Source organism: Lemur catta, chromosome 3, assembly GCF_020740605.2.
Source record: "Lemur catta isolate mLemCat1 chromosome 3, mLemCat1.pri, whole genome shotgun sequence".
NCBI lineage: Eukaryota > Metazoa > Chordata > Mammalia > Primates > Lemuridae > Lemur > Lemur catta.
Genome location: NC_059130.1, coordinates 60,101,205 through 60,120,534, shown reverse-complemented (window position 1 = coordinate 60,120,534; position 19,330 = coordinate 60,101,205). Strand labels below are relative to the sequence as shown.

The window sequence follows — 19,330 nt, the reverse complement described above, 5'->3', positions numbered from 1 at the left end:
TTTTTTAATGTTATATTTGTGTCTACAGAGCATTAAATAAAATAAGAAAAGCTAATGTTCATGGAATCATGTTTTAATATGACTTTCAAATCTGTCATTTCCTTTAAGTCAGTTTCCTTGGAAAAATGAAGATGATGTAGCTATCAGTAGAAAACAGGACAATCAGGTATGATTTAAAAATTTGTGTTTTAAATTGTGCAAATTTAAAATATAGGTATTACAACATAGTATTTATACTGAAATTGAAATGAAAATACAGGTTAAAATATCCAAGTTTTCTGGTAATATACTTCTAATGTCAATATTGTTAGAAGTCCAATTTTTGCTTCTGCTTTTGTGAGTAAGGAAACAATATGCCCAAATGAGAGGGAGAGAAAAGTTCTCCACCAACACCTTTTTTGATTATCTTCTCAAATTTTATTATTCATTTTAAGGTTTACTAACCTTCACTTAACTGGCAGCTTTAAGAGCTCATTTGTGATTTAATACATTTATACCTGTATTTAATTAACTCAGATCTTAGAACAGATTTATATCATATATTGAGAAGCAGTATAGTAGTGGTTATTATGTTATTGCTAATAGTTACTAGCTGTGTGATCTTGGATATGTTATCTGATTTTGAAATTGCAGTGGTTTAAAGGAATTAATCAACTCCTATCCAAATCACCAATTTATTCTCAAGAAATGATTGAGATACTGCTAAAATTTTGCAAATATTTGCAGAATGAATTTAAAACCTTCTTAGGATGATGATAATACTAGTTTTAATAATAGCTAACAATGAATATTGACTATCAGGCACTATTCTAAGTATTTTACACATACTCACTCACTTAATTCCTATTAAAAAAAACCTATAAAGTAGGTTATGCTTATCATCCCCATTTTATGGATGAGGAAACTGAGGCACAGAGAGGTTCTTTCAGTCTTTCTGATACACTTAATTTCCTTTATTAAATTCCTTCCTACTTACACCTGAACTGAACTGATTTAGTATTTGGTACAGAAAGCAAGATATGGGGAAAAAAACTTTTAAAAATTAGAATCTCAGACTAATTATTGCAAAAGAATAGTAGTATTTTGCTAATTTGTGCTAGTAGAAACTTAGAGGAATATTATTAGAAATAGATTCAGACCAGGAATGAAGGAATACAACTTTAGATTGGTCTAAGTTTGATGATACAGATATAATTATCAGATTCTGGATTTAATGTGCTAGGTTAAGCAGTTTTTTTAAAGTAAAAACAGTTTGCTAAATTGACATGTTGACAGAAACCTGGACTATATAGTGGCTTATGCTAAGTAAATTTAGAATGCCAGAAATTTCTTGTTAAAAAGTAGAGCAAGAAATCCAAAGACTTTGGGAAATAAAAATGTTAAGAGAGGATTTATCATCTCCACTTCACCCCTTTAACCAAAAATTGAGGAATATTTTGGAAAGGTAAGTCCACCATTCTTGAAAAAGCCTTATAGTGGCTATTTTATGCAGCCTAGAATGAAGATGGGAGTGTACTCCTGGATTTCCTTAGAGATGATAGGATTCTAGAGTGGCAGAAACCAATTTACAGCATTTTACTATATAAGAGAAAACAGTACCAGAGTGATCATAAGGATGTTTGATTAAGAAATCCTTGACAATTATTCATTGTCAAGGTGTCCCTAAGACTAATTAATCATGGTGTTTCTGAGACTGAAATGAGTAAGCACACCAGTAAGCTCTTGGGCTGTCTAACCAAAATTTATTTTTAGTTTTAGCAAATAGAGGTCTACCTTGAATGACACGAATACTCACATTGCCTCATTGAATTACCAGACTTTAGCCAGTTTATATACCCAGAACCTCTTATGTGAAGGGGAGGGTCAGGTATCCTTGAGGAAAAACCCTGTCACCCTGCCACAAGTATGAACTGTAAACTTCCTGCTTTACTTTCCTTAAAGGGATCAGAGGCTTTCTACAAGGGTGATTGTACTGGGGAAAGGGAAGCACCCAGACTTTTCAGGATTAGTGGACAATAGCTTTGATGTGATTCTAATCCCTGGGGACCTGAATACCTCTGTGTTTCACCAATATGGTAGAGGTTTAGAGGGGTCAGATAATACGTGAAGTTTTGGCTAAATCAGTCTCATGGTGTGCTGAATAGGTTTGCAAATTTTGCCTGTATTGTTTCCTTGATTCCTGAATGCATACTTTGAAAGGGTTTTCTCAGCAACTGGCAGAATTCACACTGCTTGCTTGTTCTTTGCAGCATGGGCAATAAGGAATGTTATGGTAGTGTTAACAGAAAAAGAACCCACGCTCTGTAAAATAATTTAAAGATGTTTATTCTGAGTTGAATATGAGTGACTGCTGGCCCAGTGAACATTTCTCAGGTGGTCCTGAGAAAATGTACCCAAAGCGACCAGGTTACAGTTTGGTTTGATAACATTTTAAGGAGACAGGAATTACAGGTAAAATCATAAATCAATGCATGTAAGGTGTACATTGGTTTGGCCCAAGAAGGCGGTACATCTCCAACATCTTGGAGTGGTGGCTTACAGGATATAGGTGGGTTCAGAGATTCTGTGATTTGTAATTGGTTAAGGAAATAAAGCTTTGTCTGAAGGCTTAGAATCAGTAGAAAGGAATGTTTTAAGATAAGGAAGTATGTTGATTTATAGAGCAAGCCACAATATACTCAAAGTGGTCTGTTAAACAAGTTGATGGTTTGCAGGTATGACTTAGCCTTTGCCTTGCATGGCCTTTGGTCCAGTTTGCAATTAATCTAAACTCCAAAAGGGAGGGGATATAAGGAGGTGTGTCTGATCTCTCTTCCCTTCATGACCAGGAACTCAATTTTAAGGTTTTTGGGGGGTTCCCTTGGCCAAGAGGAGGTCTGTTCAATTGGGGGGGGGGGTTCCTAGTTTACAGTAGAATGGGCCAAATAAAATATGATGGAACTGTCTATTCCTTACCAAAATAGTAAACTGTAGCATTACCAAACTCCTGGAGGAATTGCAGAGTTTTGTGCCATGATAAAAACTTGAAAATGGCAGGCAGAGTGATTCTTATCATAGCCACATTAAACTCACCAAGTTGGTCTGTGCAGAAGATTGATGGGTCTTAGCATCAGGTGGTGACAATTGTAGCTGCTACTTCTTACATGGTCTTTACTAGAGCAAATTATCACAGCCTTGTGCTCCTGCTATAACACTCTCAGTCTAGGAAATGCTTTTTTCTCCATCCCAATTAGAGAAAACCAAAAGTAGTTTTCTTTCAGCAAATAGGAATAGCAGTAGACTGTCATTGTCTTACCTAAGGGCTATGTCAATTCTGGCTTTCTGTTATAATCTAGTTCCTAAGAAACTTGATCATATCATGATCCCCTTGGACCTAATGAGCAGGAAACAGCAAATACTCCAGATATCTTAGGTAAGACATAAGTTTGTTAGAAGGTAGGACATAAGCCTCAACAAAATTTAGGAATCTACCAATTCAGTAAAATTTCTGGGAGTTCCGTGGTCTGGGACATGTTCAAGTATTTTCTTATGAAAATAAGGTTTTTGCACCTTTCCCCAGCTACCATTGAGAATGAGACAAAGCACTTAATGACCTTTTCTAGAATATGGAGAGAGATTTACCACATTTGCATGTGCTGCTATACTTTTTTTTTTAAATCAAGTAAATTAGAAAACAGCCAACTTTGAGTAGGACCTAAATAAGAAAAGACTTGCAAGGGGATCCAAGAGGCATTGCAAGCAATGCTGCCACTTGTGTTTTAATGTCCAGGTTATCCAGTGATGCTTGATGTGTAGTAGGTTGGAATGCTGAATGGAGTCTGTACAAGCCCTGGTAGAGGAATCACAGCTCAGAGCTCTTGGGTCTGGGAGCAAAGGCATGCCATCCTCAGCAAAAATTAATAATTGTTCTGTTGTTGCTGGATATTTGTATTGTTTCCAACTTGTACCTATTATGAACAGTGCATACAAACAAGAGAGGAATATACTTATGTCTAAAATTGCTGGAAATGCCTATCTATAACTTAAATAATGCCTGATTTTATTTTTAAATGATTGTACAACTTTACACTTGTATTAGGAATCTAAGAGATTTCCTGTTGCTCTACATCCTCAATAATACATACTGTTTTCACACTTTAAAAGTTTGGCACTCACTCTGGTGGATGCTTAATGCTATTTCACTGCGGTTCAAAATTTAATTTTTCTTGAGATTATCAAGTTAATCATGTTTTTATATCTTATGAACCCCATCTTGATAACCTTCCCTTTTTTATTTTTATTGTTTTTTTGAGACAGAGTCTCACTTTGTTGCCCGGGCTAGAGTGCCATGGCATCAGCCTAGCTCACAGCAACCTCAAACTCCTGGGCTCAAGCAATCCTCTTGCCTCAGCCTCCCGAGTAGCTGGGACTACAGGCATGTGCCACCATGCCCGGCTAATTTTTCTATATATTTTTAGTTATCTATATAATTTCTTTCTATTTTTTAGTAGAGATGGGGTCTCACTCTTGCTCAGGCTGATCTTGAACTCCTGAGCTCAAACGATCCACCCGCCTTGGCCTCCGAGAGTGCTGGGATTACAGGCGTGAGCCACTGTGCCTGGCCGGCCTTCCCTTTTTTAAAATTACCTCTTCAAGTATTTCTGCTTGGTTGTCTGCCATTTATTAATATTTTTAATTAGTAGGAATTTTTAATATACTCTAAGATAGTCCTTTGATGCCTGTATGTGTTCCAAATATCTCCCCCTACCTTGTGGCCTGTCGAAGGTCTACCTTGCTGAATACATTAAGTATTCCATATTTGTAACTTTTTCCACATTCTTTTTATATGTCTTAGACTAAGAATCTGTTAGAATCACCTTTTATTAGTGTGTTACTATTAATATGTATCATTGTACTCCCTGTGGTTTCTGCCTTATGTAGGTTTCTATGTGTTGTCACAAGTTGTTCTATATAAATATTATCACTTTTACATTACAAAGTATCCTTCTTTGACTCATTTAACAGCAGGCCTCAATCTTTTTGGCACCAGCGACCAGTTTCATAGAAGACAATTTTTCTATGGACAGTGAGGGGGAGGGTTTCATGATGATTTTGCAGCTGCTCCCCATCACTAGCATCACCGTCTTAGCTCCACCTCAGATGATCAGGCATTATATTCTCGTAAGTCGCACACAACCTGGATCCCTCACATGCTCAGTTACAGTACAGCTTACAGTAGGATTTGTGATCCTGTGAGAATCTAATGCCCCTGTTGATCTGACAGAGCTCAGGCAGTGATGTGAGCGATGGGGAGCAGCTGTAAATACAGATGAAACTTTCCTCACTGGCCCACTGCTCACCTCCTGCTGTGGGGCCTGGTTCCTAACAGGCCACAGACCAGTACTGGTCCATGGCCCAGGGGTTGGGGACAGCAGCATTTAATGCTGTTTTGGTCTGAATTCTTCCTTATCACATACCAAGATGCTCTGCTTTCTTTTGTTTACATTTATTTGGTATACCCCCATTCTCCACCCATCTCTTCTTTTTTGATCTTTTTGAGTCACTTTGTTTTTGGTATATCTCTATATACAGTCTAGAACTCCTGACCTCAAGTGATCCTCCCACTTCAGCCTCCCAGAGCACTAGGATTACAGGCCTAAGCCACCATGCCCAGGCTGCAGAAGATTTTCAATCATTTCTTGGTTGGATGAAGCTCAGCCTTTCATAGGAAAAGCTCCTGAGTACAATATTCCCTTAGTTCTTGCACATTTAAAACTTTCTCTAGAGCAGGGATGTGCAAACTAAGGTCTGCAGCTTGTTTAATAAGGCCTATGAGTTTAGAATGTTTTTTACATTTTTAAAAAGTTGTAAAAAAGAAAAAAAGAAGAATATATGACAGAGACCATATGCAGCCCACATATATTTATTTACTCTCTGGACCTCTACAGAAAAAGTTTGCTAATCCCTGCTCTACAGCAGGATAGCCTTGATTGGCTATAAAACCCTTGGCTTATTTCCCTTGAGTTTCTTTCAAATGTTGCTCTACCAGTCTTGCTTTATATGTTACTATTTAGAAGTATGATGCCAACATAATTTTCTTTTCTTTGTAAACTGGCTTGAGTATTTTTGCCTAGAAGGCCAGAGGATTCGTTTAATGTGTAAAGGCCATATCTCAGTTGAAAATTGTAGGTCAGGTTTTTTTAGGTACACAATGGGCCCTTTCAGTATGAAAGTCAGGACTTATTTCAAGAATGTTTTCTAAAATTATTATGTTAAATAGATCTATTCCTTGTTTTATTTTTCATTTTCAGAGACTATAATTAGTCTTATCTTAGATCTTCTTTATATCTGCTACTTTCTTTCTGATCCATTTTACTATTTTCTTTATGTTTCATTTTCTTGGCTCCTTGTATTTCTATTCTTTATTATCCTTACTGTATTTTTTGTTTTTTTGTTTTTTATTTTAGAATATTACAGGGGTGCAAATGATTTTGTTACATATAATAAATTGCTTTTGTACTGTGTCCATCCCCCAGATAGTGTGCACTGTACTCATTAGGTGTGATTTTCCCCAGCCCCTACTCCTCCCCCACCTGCTTGATTTCCAATGAATGTTATTTCTATATGTGCACATAGATGTTGATCAAATAGTTCCAATTTAATGGTGAGTACATGTGGTGTTTGTTTTTCCATTCTTGTGATACTTCACTCAGAAGAATGGTCTCCAGCTCCAAAGAGGATAATATAAGCAGTATTAGTTCACCATTTTTTATGGCTGAATAGTACTCCATGGTATACATACACCACATTTGATTGATCCACTCATGTATTGATGGGCACTTGGGTTGTTTTCACATCTTTGCAATTATAAATTGTGCTGCTATAAACATTTGAGTGGAGGTTTCTTTTATAGAATGTCTTTTTTTCCTTTGGGTAAATACCCAGTTGTGGGATTGCTGGATCAAATGGTAGTTCTACTTAGAGTTTTCTGAGGTATTCCCATACTGCTTTCCACAGAGGCTGTACTAGTTTGCAGTCCCCCCAGCACTGTATGAGTGTTCCTATCTCTCTGCATCTAAGCCAACATTTGTTGTTTTGGGGCTTTTTGATAAGAGCCATTCTCACTGGAGTTAAGTGGTATCTCATTGTTTTGATTTGCATTTCCCTGATGATTAAAGATGTTGAGCATTTTTCCATTTGTTGGCCATTAGCCTATCTTCTTTTGAAAAGCTTCTCTTCATGTCTTTTGCCCAATTTTAATGGGGTTGTTAGATTTTTTTTCTTGCTGATTTGCTTGAGTTCTGTATAGATTCTAGTTATCAGCCCTTTATCAGATGTGTAGCATGCGAATATTTTCTTGCATTCTGTAGGTTGTCTGTTTGCTCTTGTGATAGTTTCCTTGGCTGTGCAGCTTTTTAATTTGATCAGGTCCCATTTATTTATTTTTGTTGCTGTGATTGTTTTTGGGGTATTCTTCATGAATTCTTTCCCTAGACCAATGTCTGTACGAGTTTTTCCAACATTTTCTTCTAGAATTCTTATGTTTATGCCTTACATTTAAGTCTGTTATCCATCGTGAGTTGATTATTGTGAGAGTTGAGAGGTGCAGATCCTGTTTTAGTCTTCTACATGTTGCTATTCAGTTGTCCCAGCACCATTTATTGAATAGGGATTCTTTTTCCCAGTGTGTTTTTGTTTGCTTTGTCAAAAATCAGCTGGTGATATGTAGATGATTTTATATCTGGACTCTCTGTTCTGTTCCATTGGTCTATGTCTCTGTTTTTGTGCCAGTACCATGCTATTTTGGTTAGTATAGCCTTGTAGAATAGCGTGAAGTCTGGTAAATTGATGGCTCCCAAATTATTCTTTTTGCTTAAGTTTGCTTTGGCTATACAGGGACTTCTCTAGTTCCATATGAAATATAGAATTATTTTTTCTAAGTCTGTGAAAAATGATGTTGGTATTTTATTAGGGATTGCATTGAATCTGTAGATCATTTTGGGTAGTACAGACATTTTAACAATGTTGATTCTACTGATCCATGAACATGGTATTTTTTTCCATTAGTTTATGTTCTCTGCTATTTCCTTCCACAGTGTTTAATAGTTCTCCCTGTAGAGGTCTTTCACCTCCTTGGTTAAATGTATTCCTGGGTAATTTATTTTCTTTGTTTCTATTTTGAAAAGTATTGAGTCTTTGATTTTGTTCTCAGCTTGACTGTTATTGGTGTATATGAAACCTACTGATTTATATACACTGATTTTGTAACCTGAGATTTTGCTGAATTTATTTATCAATTCCAGTAGTCTCATGGCAGAAACTTTGGGGTTTTCTATCTATAAGATCATATTATCCACAAAGTGATAATTTCACTTCTTCTTTCCCCATTTGGATGCCCTTGATTTCCTTCTCTTGTCTGATTGCTCTGGTTTAGGATTTCCAGCACTATGTTCAATAGAAGTGGTGATAGTGGGCAACATTGTCTGGTTCCAGTTCTAAGTGGGAATGCTTTCACCTTTTCCCCATTCAGTATGATGTTGACTGTGGATTTGTCATATATGGCTTTTATCATTTTGAGGTAGGTCCCATCTATGCCTATTTTGTTAAGTGTTCTTATCATATAAGGGTGCTGAATTTTGTAAGATGATTTTTCTGCATCTGTTGAGAGGATTATATGGTCTTTGCTTTTGCATTTATTTATGTGGCGAATTCTGGGATGATGCCCACTTGGTAATAATGGGTTATTTTTTTGATGAGCAGCAGAATTTAGTTTGCTAGGATTTTTGCATCTATATTTATAAAGGATATTGGTCTTTAGTTTTCTTTTTTGTTGTTGAGTTCTTTCCTGGCTTTGGTATCAAGATGATGTTGGCTGCATAAATCGTGTTGGGGAAGATTCCTTCCTTCTCATTGTTATGGAATAATTTCTGCAGGATAGGTATGAGTTCTTCTTTGTAGTTCTGGTAAATTAGGGTTTGAAACCATCTGGTCTGGGAATTTTTATTTTGTTGGAATATTTTTTATTACTATTTTAATTTCATTACTTGATATTGGTCTATTCAGGAATTCTATGTTTTCCTGATTGAGCCTGAGGAGGCAGTGTGTTTTTAAGAATTTATCCATTTCCTCCATATTTGCAAGTTTATGTGCATATAGATTTTTATAGTATTCCGAGATGATATTTTGTATTTCCATAGTATCAGGCCAAGGCAGGAGGATTGCTTGAGGTCTGGAGTTCGAGACCAGCCTTGGCAAGAGTGAGACCCCATCTCTACAAAAACTAGAAAAAATTAGCTGGCCATGGTGATGCACTCCTGTAGTCCCAGCTACTTGGGAGGCTGAGGCAGGAGGATTACTTGAGCTCAGGAATTTGAGGTTGTAGTAAGCTATGATGACACCACTGCACTCTAGGCAGGGTGACAGAGGGAGACTCTGTCTCAAAAAAAATTAAATAAATAACTAAAAATAAAAATACAAACGTAGATAAGATATATTAGAATTAAATGTAAACTTCTGTGTTACAATTTTGAAAATGTGGTATAATCACCAATTTTCTAAGCAAATATTATCAAAATTGACTCAAGATGAATAACCATCTTAGAAGAATTTTGAAGTTATCATAACAAGTAACTGAGACTAGAAATCTTATTTCTAGGAAGGAAGTCCTATTTGGAAAGAAAAATAATGGATTCTTTTTTTTTTTTTAAGTTTGAAGTGCCTGTGCATCATGTCCAAGTAATAGTGGAATGGAGAGACTAGAGCATTAGAAAGAATCTGTAGCTACAAATAGAAACTTGGAAGTTTATCACCATATAAGTTAAAAAATGCATGGCTGAAATGCATTATCAAATGCTTATAGACAAGTGAAAAAGCATGTGTCACCCTATCAGATATTACTAATTTTCATGTTTTGCTTACAGACAGGTGAAAAACAGTACACCACCCTGCCAGATCTTATTGATTTTCCTTCATATCCTTGTCAACCTGTTCTTCCTTCAGGAATAACTGATATCCCTTTATTACAGATGGAAAGTAAGTATGATGATATTGTAAATACAGGTGATTCTGTGAGGTAAACTGAAATAATTTTAAAGGGGAGTTATTGTTTAATTGATATAGAGTTTCAGTTTTAGAAGATAAAAAAATTCTGGAGATGGATGGTGGTGATCGTTGCAAAATAATGTGAATGTACTTTATGCCACTGAACAGTACATTTAAAAATGGTAAATTTTGTTATATATGTTTTACCATAATTAAAAAGTTAAATTATATGGATTTTGTGTTGATTACTACATAAGTTTAATCACTAATATTATTTCATTTTTAAAAATATAATCCAGTCTGAGTGTGGTGGCTCACACCTATAATCATAATACTTTGAGAGGCCAAAGTGCGAGGATCATTTAAGGCCAGGAGTTTGGGCCTGAGCAATATAGCGAGACTTCATCTCTACAGAAAATAGAAAAATTAGCCAGGTATGGTGACACACATTTGTAGTCCCAGCTAAAGGAGGCTGAGGCAAAAGGATCACTTGAACCCAGGAATTTGAGGTTACAATGAGGCATGATGATGCTGTTGTTCTCTAGCCCAGGAAATGGAGTAAGACCCTGCCTCAAAAAAAATTAATATATATATATTTTCCCTTTCTCTCTCTCTCTCTCTCTCTCTCAATTATACATTTTCCATGTAAGATTTAAGTATAACAACTTTGGGTCCAAGGTAAATTTACCAAAAGATTTAAACCAAAAAATATAACCATAATTACTTGAGCTTTACTTAGTTTCTACACATATACAGAAATTCAGAAAAGTCACACTATTTTATAAATCCCCTTATGTATCACTCTTAGAAACTGAAATGACTCCTCTGCATTTTCCATAGTGGTAAATGCTATATTGCAGCAAGAAAAATAGTTTTGGGTAAAATTTATTCTTGCTGTTTTAGACACTTTTAAGTTTTACACTCCATATTTGGGGTTATAAACCATCTTTCAGCTTTTAGACATTGATGAATTTGGGATATAATTTATTTAGGAGAGAAGATTATCCAACAAATGAAACAAGTGAAGGAAGAAAGAAGATATCTGGAAAGAATTAGAGAAGAACTAATAAAAAAAGTTGAAAAGCTATTTGAACAAAGCAAATTGAAGCGATATCAGGGTAAATTTTATTACGTACCTTTTATCACTATAAAGAAAACTTAAGGTTTACGGAATTGATACTTTTGGAATAAATAATAAAGTTGTAATTAATAGTTGCTCTTTACTGTTATAGTTTAAATGGTACATGATTGAGGTAAGTTCAATATAGAAAACATGAAATCATTTTTCAATTCTATTTTATCCAATAAATGCTTTATATAGGGTTTTAAAATTAAAACTCAAATATTTTTATAACTAAAATTCATTTATTCATTCTTCCATTTGTTTCTTATGTAAGTATTTATTAAGTCCCTACTGAATCCAGCCACTGTTCTAGGGGCTATTAGGCAAACATAGTCTTGCCCTTGCCCTCATAGATCTTACAGTCCAGTGGGGAAATGATAAGCATTAATGATACATCCTGATGAATGCTATGATAAAGGAATTCCAGCATTCTATGGATAGAAATACAAAGGAAGAACACCTAAATTAGATGGAAGAGATCAAGAGAGGCTTCCAGGAGAAGTGTTGGATATGCTAGGATCTGAAGTGTGCTTCTTGGCTCTAGGTCCTTCAGGCATGCTTTTTCCTCTGCCATCTACTTCTCTTCCTACCTTCTCCTACCCTCTTCCCAGTTCACATGGCTATTTCCTACTAATCATTCAAGATGAGCTTAGATATCATTTACTCTAGAAGCCTTCTTTGAGTCTCTTGGACTATCCTAGGAACTTCATTTTTTTGGTATGTGTGTCCATCTACCTTGCTTAAGTGAATGAATGAGGGAAATTAAGAAAAGTCATTTTGTTGCAGTAGAATTAGAAACAGTGTTGTTAAGACTGGTGGAAATGGAAAGATGAGCCAGGGTGAAGAAAGTGTATGATAATGGCTTGAGAGATGTTAAATGATTTGGGAAACCTGCATTTTGGGTTGTGTTTGAGGATGGTAAGGAAGTCAGGTATATTTAGAACTAACTGGTTTTAGGATTCTCAATTTATAGCAAAATTATTGTTTCATACTAGAACTGACTGAGGTTTTATAGGCAACGTCAGGAGATATTTCTGAAGATTATGCCTCATAATGTTAAAGTGATATCTCGGAAATGGTGACAATGACTCAGCATTGTTGTAGTGTCAGAAGAGCAATTTTATCAGACAGATTTGAACAATGGACTAGAAATCACAGGACCTCGATTCTAACCAAATCTTTTACTTAGAAAAGTTATTTCTTCTTGTGCCTCACTCTTTCTGTTTATAAAATGAGACTGATCAATCACTTTCTATTTCAACAGGAATATTTCAAGATAAAAGGTATTTATTAGCCATCGAATATTTATTGAGCCTACTATGTATCAGACCTGTTTTAAATCCTGGGGAGACAGCAGTGAACAAGACAGATATAGCCCTCCCCTTAAGGAGCTTGTATACTAATGGAAGGAGACAGGCAATAAACAATTAAGTAAGATAGTATCAGCTACTGATCAGAGCTGAGAAGTCAGTTAAAAAGAGCATAGTAAAAAATGATGGGGCATGGGAGAGTTGCTTTAGCTAGGGTTTTCAGGGAGGGCATCTCTGAGGAGATATTAAGATTTTATTAATAAGGAGTCAGGCATATAAAGAGGGGGAAAGCAGTCTGAACAGAAGGAACACTAAATATCAAGTTCTGGAGAGAAAAATGACCTTGTGGTATTGAGAACCTGAAATGAGGCCAGTGTTGCTGGAGCATGATAAATATGGAGGGATGTAGAGAGAGATAAAATCACAAAAGGTCAGCAAGGAGCAGATGGGCCAAGTCAAGGAGTTTGAATTTTACTCTAAGTAAGCTGGGAAGCCATTGGAGGATTTTAAGCTAGGGATTTACATGACTTAAAAAATATTTTAGAAATATCATGACTGCTGTATGGAATAGCTTGTAGAGGGGCAAAAATGGAAGCAGAGAGACCAGTTAGAAAGACAATGCAGCTTTCTTCAAAAGCATTGCTAGAAGTATTTTCGTAGCAATACAAATTGAAAGGGATTTGCTGAGGGATTGGATAACAGGGCATGATGGAAATAAATAGCTAAAATCTTGAGCTAAAGTTCTATATAGCTATATAATTTTAATCAAATAACCTTATAATGTAAAATTTTTAAATTGGGAGTGTTCATTTCCATAATAACATAAAAGAAATGAACACAAGCACATTCTGGTATACTAGTGTATAGTTTGTGTTTCTGTTAAGTTTGTATTTAGAATCTCATTGGTGTCCAAGTGATTTCCTAAACTAGTAGTAGTTAATTTCCAAGTTTGTCCATTAAAGAGGTCTCAGATTTGAGAAACTTTATCCTACAGAATTTGAGGGAAATATTTGGCAGAATTTTGATAAATCATAAATCAGAATTAGTTTATTTCACAAAATAAGTCATTATGAGGGCTGTAAAAATAAGGAAAAATCATTAAAATAGATCATGTCTTTTACTTTCACAGTTTTAATTATATAAATAAGATCATGGAAAATTAATCCATCAGTTAATCAAAATGAATATATATATGTATGTATAGGCAGTAGTTTTAAAATAAAGATTTTTCAGAAGCAATTGCATGTTTTAAGAACTTGGTTGGGGTTGCTGTATTTATTACTATTTTAGTATATTTCTAGGCAAGTTCTTTCATTATCTAACAAACATCTCTCCCTTAACTCTAATGTCCTCAGCATATAAGAGAAGGAGAAGAGGAGAGGAAGAGGAGAATAGTTTAGATTGACATTAACTCTGTAATCCTTTCCAGGTTGAAAAGTTTAATCCTTTAATAATATTCAAACTATAGTTTTGCTTTTTTTTACAGCCTCTGATGGTTGGAAGAAAAAATACTTTGAAACAAAGAAAGTCACAGCATCATTGGAGGAGATTTTAACAAAGCTTCGAGAAGATTTGGAACTTTACTATAAAAAATTGCTCATGCAACTGGAAGCCAGGGAGATCAAGATGAGACCTAAGAATCTGGCAAACATCACAGACTCTAAGGTACTACTAAATGTGTCTACCTTCTATTGGAAAAGTTCTATGCAAAATACATGCTTTATAATTGCAAGTATTATCACAGTTAGTATGCTTTGGGCTAATTTTGACTTGAACTTGGTTAAACTGTAAGAAAATTCATGACCTCATATAATGAGAGGAGGGTTGCTGAGGAGATACAGTCAGCAGCTTAATGATGCCTTTAAGGGCCTTGGTGCATCTGCTATTTCTTGTTATTTTTAGTGTTGACTTCATTGTAAGACTGAAGATTGGTAAGATTGTGAAACTGCTTTTTCTAATGGTAGCAATAGAGTTGCCAATGGCAAGTAGGGCTATGTATCTCCAAAACAAGAGAAACAAACCTCTCCCTGAATCATGGAATATATAAATCTTTCCCTTTAGCCTGGTGAGGGATCAACCAGACCCACCCCTGGATCAAAAATAGTTGCCAAGGAATGCTGTGTGCTGACCGAGGTAGACTAATTAGGATCTACCTCTGTTCCTGGGATGGGGTCACAATTCCTGACTCTATAAGAAAAAGATGAATACCTGATGAAGTAGGGCAGGGGACTTACAGTGTCCACTACAGTCCTTTTATGTAGGTGGAGGGGAGGAGAGGGTTATAACACCCATGGAATTTAAAGGTATTGATATTCTAAAGAAATTATGAAATTTTAATCAATGTATTTTTCTTGAGATAGTCTTGAATCTTAGATATGTGAAGTTTATTTTATTATTAAGTCATTCTACCACATATTAATAATGAAACAGCAACAAAAAAATTCCACAGGCCATTTAATAATTTGATTTTTGTTGGATTGATCCTACTTATTCAAAAACAATTTTAAAATATATTAATTATGATTAGGACTAAGCATTTAACATTAGACAAGATGAAATATTAAAAGTTTACTGTTTTAGATAAATTTAATATAAAATCCAAATAGGCTCAAGTAATGGGTTATGCATATTAGTTGATTTTTTTTTTTTGCATAGCTGATAGTTTATCTGTTTTCTCAAGTTCAATATGAGAATTTTTTTCACAAAGGCAATTTAAAATTCTTAAATAACTTCTTCAGCAAGGACCACCATACCTCATACATTTTTCTGGACAAAAGTAACCAAAAAGTCCTTTTATTTTAAATAAGTTTTCTTGTATTAAGTAGGTTTTCTTATATAAAATATAGTATTTAATTGTAAAATGTTTTAAAATAACTCTAATCTGATTCAGCTAATAACGCATTATACCAATTCTAAAGTCTTACTAATATCTTAAGCCTAGCTTATTCCTGTCATAGTAATAGTTGTTGGTTTTTATGGCACTAATAGTAACTTTTATAAATATCTATTTTTTATAATAGTAAATAAACAATGGTAGTAAAATAGAAGAGAAAGTGGTCCCCAAAATGCAAGAAACCAACAAAAGTAATAGTAATGATAATAAAGCAATAAGTTTATTTTATGGAATAGGTTATTTTCATGATTTGCTCTTTTGATATTTGTTATCACATCATAGTTTAGGTTTGCAAGGCAGTTAAAAACAAACATATATAGATGTTATACTAAGTAAATATGTCTTCATATATTTCATACAGAATTATTTAATAATCCAGATTACTGAGGTACAGCATGCAATTGACCAACTTAAGAGAAAATTGGATACTGACAAAATGAAACTCATAATAGAAATTAAGGTAATTTACATTTTTTTCTAGTCAGATTACAATAATTATCTTCAAATAAAATATTTTGGTGTTTTAACTTTGGGTGTCCAAAGGGTAGTCAGAATTGACTGTCTTAAAATTGTTTCCTTAACAATAAAGAGCATGAAAGAGGCTGGCATGGTGGCTCACACCTGTAATCCTAACACTCTGGGAGGCCAAGGCGGGTGGATTCTTTGAGCTCAGGAGTTTGAGACCAGCCTGAGCAAGAGCGAGACCCTGTCTCTACTAAAAATAGAAAGAAATTATGTGGACAGCTAAAATATATATAGAAAAATTCGCCGGGCATGGTGGCGTATGCCTGTAGTCCCAGCTACTCGGGAGGCTGAGGCAGAAGGATTGCTTAAGCCCAGGAGTTTGAGGTTGCTGTGAGCTAGGCTGACACCACGGCACTCTAGCCCGGGCAACAAAGTGAGAATCTGTCTCAAAAAAAACAAAAAAAAAACAACAAAAAAAAAGGCATGAAAGAAAAAAATGCAAGAAGAGAAACTAAATCCTGTGAAAAGATGCATATTAAAACAAAGCCAAAGCAGAATTTCACTAAGAACAATTAAAGAAAAAGAACTGTGTGAGTCAGTATAGTCTCAAAATAATATTTAAAAGAAGTAATGTTCGTATATTAAAAGTTATTCATAAATAAGTCTGACAAAACACCGAGCTGTCCTCTGAGCTCCTATTTAATTTTTCCCCCTTTCTTGGGTAATTATTTCATTCTCTCTGGTTATTTTCATATATAGTCTATTGGTTTTTAAATTATGAATCTTGAGTCTTCTACTAGATGTAGTTTCCCTCAGGGCAAAGACTGTGCCTTAGTTAGCTTTGTTTCTGCCATGGAACTTTTTGTGTAGTAAATGCTTACAGAGGCTTCTGGGTATACTTTATTTATTTGATAAGAATTGTGAACAGGCATACTTTGTAAGAATTGTGAACATTTAGCTACATCATAGGAATTATCTCTGAAGTACAGATGTCTTAAAGAGCTCTTTTGTTGAACAGAAGAGGATAATACATTTTCACACAAGTATCCACGCAGGACAGGAAAATAAGAATGATAATTATGTGAATGCTTTCAATTCATCTCTTTATCAGAAACAGCTTTATGACACAGAATAATGACCCCTTTCTAGAATTATTAATAGCAGTGTCCAGTAGAACTTTCTGTGATAATAGTAACGTTCTATACCTGCACTTTCCGATATGTTAGCCACTACTAGCCACCTATGGATATTGAGCACTTGAAATGTAACTTGTGTGACTGAGGAACTGAATTTTAAATTTTATTTAATTTCAGTTACTTTAATAGCTATCTATGGCAACTGGCTACTACACTGGACATTTTCACTAGAAGCATTCTTAAGGCTAAACCCTGGGTCAGCACTGAGAAGCTTAAAACTGAAAATACAGAGAAGGAAAACGGCACAGGCTTTTCTTTTCCTTTTTTTTCCCCCCCTTTGAGACAGGGTCTCACTCAGTTACCCAGGCTGGAGAGCAGTGGCTCAATCGTAGCACACTGTAACCTCAAACTTCTGGGCTCAAGCAATACTCCTGGGAAGCTAAGACTACAGGTGTGTACCACCACTCCTGGCTAGTTTTTAAATTTTTTTGTAGAGATGGGGGTCTTACTATGTTGCCCAGTCTGGTCTTGAACTCCTGGCCTCAAGGGATCCTCCCGCCTCAGGCTTCCAAAGTGCTGGGATTACAGGCATGAGCCACTGTGCCCACCCCAGTTAAACATTCTTACACAGTATGCACTTGAAAAATAATTGGTCCAATGAAGGAAAACTGTATTCAATACATGGAGAAGAAGCCAATATGGAAAATTGAGAGGGTAGAAAGAAGTAATAAAAATGCCCCAGAGCCTCTAATTTTGAATCCCTCATGTTCTTTTCTTCCAGAAAGTATGCACATTAGATCCTACCATCTTTGTATATTTTAACCTTTTATCACCTATGGTTTGAACCCAAATTAGAATTGTTAGTACAAAAACAGTAAAGACAAGTAAAATGAGAAAAAAGAGAATAAAATTTTTCGCTTACAGACTGGGAAAAAAATTCTATATTTAACCATAGTGCCTGACTGGCACATACAGACATTATAATAAGTATTTATTTCTGAATGATCTACCCAAAATAGCTCTACCTATAAGATTCAGAACTAAGGGGCAGAAAACCTAGCCTGAGTTGTTTGCATATGTAGAGTGTAGCATAAGTAGTGCTTCTCAGAGTTTAACAAAGTGTCATCTGGGGACCCTGTTAAAAAATGCAGGAACTGACTCAGTAGGTTTGGGTGAAGAGATTCTTTGTTCCTAACAAGCTCCCAGGTGATCCTCATGCTGCTGGTCCACAGACAATTCTGGGAATAGCAAGGGCTCTGGTGCCAGGTGGTTTGAGTTTGAATCCCAGCTATACCTCTTACTACTTTATACCTTGAGCAAGTTACCTAGCCTCGAGGGGGTCTCAGCTTCCTCAAGTGTAAAATGGGGATAAATACTGTAATAGTATCTGCCTTAAAAGTTTTTTTTTTTTTTTAAGAAAATCAAAGGAGCTAATACACTAAGAGTGCTTGCCACAGAATAAACACTATTACATTGCTTAAATATCTCTTCAGTTGTGAGAGCTAGGAATCAAGGTGTTTTTCTTGTATTTGGGGTATTTTTTTAACAGTATTTACACATTGAGAACAACAGATTTTGAAGCTTAAGCAAAAAACAAAATTCCTTCTCACTCTAGTTTTTAGAACAGTTCAATGGTATTGTTCCTATATACTAATAAAGGAAATTATCGCATATCTAGCAGTAAATAAGGACTTACGATTTACAAGTTTACTGTAGTAATACAATGGTAAGGAAGGCACTGAAGGCAAATGAGAGAAAACAGTTAAAGCAGTTACGAAAACCTTATTTACATGGCAATTACGTACTTGTAGAAGGGTAAGATGAAGTTCACTTTTGAAAGGTAATTCTTTTTACAGATGAGAAAACAAGCAGTTTCAGACTTACAAACATTGAAAGCTGAACTGGCACAGAAGAAAATTAATACATCTCTACGACCTCAATTAGGTATGTTAATTTAAAAGTTTTGTTAAAAAATTTAAATATTGGAGATTTGTTTAACCATTATTCTCCTTGGTAATGTTTAGCAAATCATAAGGTTTACCTTTCTTCACTTTTTATGTAGGTATTACAAAGTGTTTCAAGAAGTACTAGATGTAATATAAAGCAAAATGGTGACTGGTTAATTTTTACAATTTTAAGTTTATTATCTATGTTTCAATACCATATTTTATAATCATTTTTAATATCTTAAAATTTGAGTTAATAGACTAAAATCTAATTACAAAGAAAAAATGTTTTAATAAATACTAATATGTCTGCATGAAAATAGAAATGTAATTTGTTCGTTGTATCTTAAAAGAAATCTGGAAGTATAAAAGAACAGGGATACTGAATTTGCATCCAGAACTATGGTAGAGAGTAGTATCTAAGAATTTAAATATTT

General features: G+C 35.0%; 1 protein-coding gene across 1 annotated transcript in view; it reads left to right on the top strand.

Moving 5' to 3' along the window:
• Nucleotides 1-19,330, top strand: part of SPATA1 (spermatogenesis associated 1) — a 53,941-nt gene that overhangs the window by 17,053 nt on the left and 17,558 nt on the right. The window contains exons 7-12 of the mRNA XM_045547647.1: nt 109-166; nt 9,900-10,011; nt 11,013-11,138; nt 13,940-14,118; nt 15,708-15,806; nt 18,804-18,891. Coding sequence (XP_045403603.1) covers nt 109-166; nt 9,900-10,011; nt 11,013-11,138; nt 13,940-14,118; nt 15,708-15,806; nt 18,804-18,891 — 662 coding nt within the window. The remainder of the gene's footprint in view (nt 1-108; nt 167-9,899; nt 10,012-11,012; nt 11,139-13,939; nt 14,119-15,707; nt 15,807-18,803; nt 18,892-19,330) is intronic.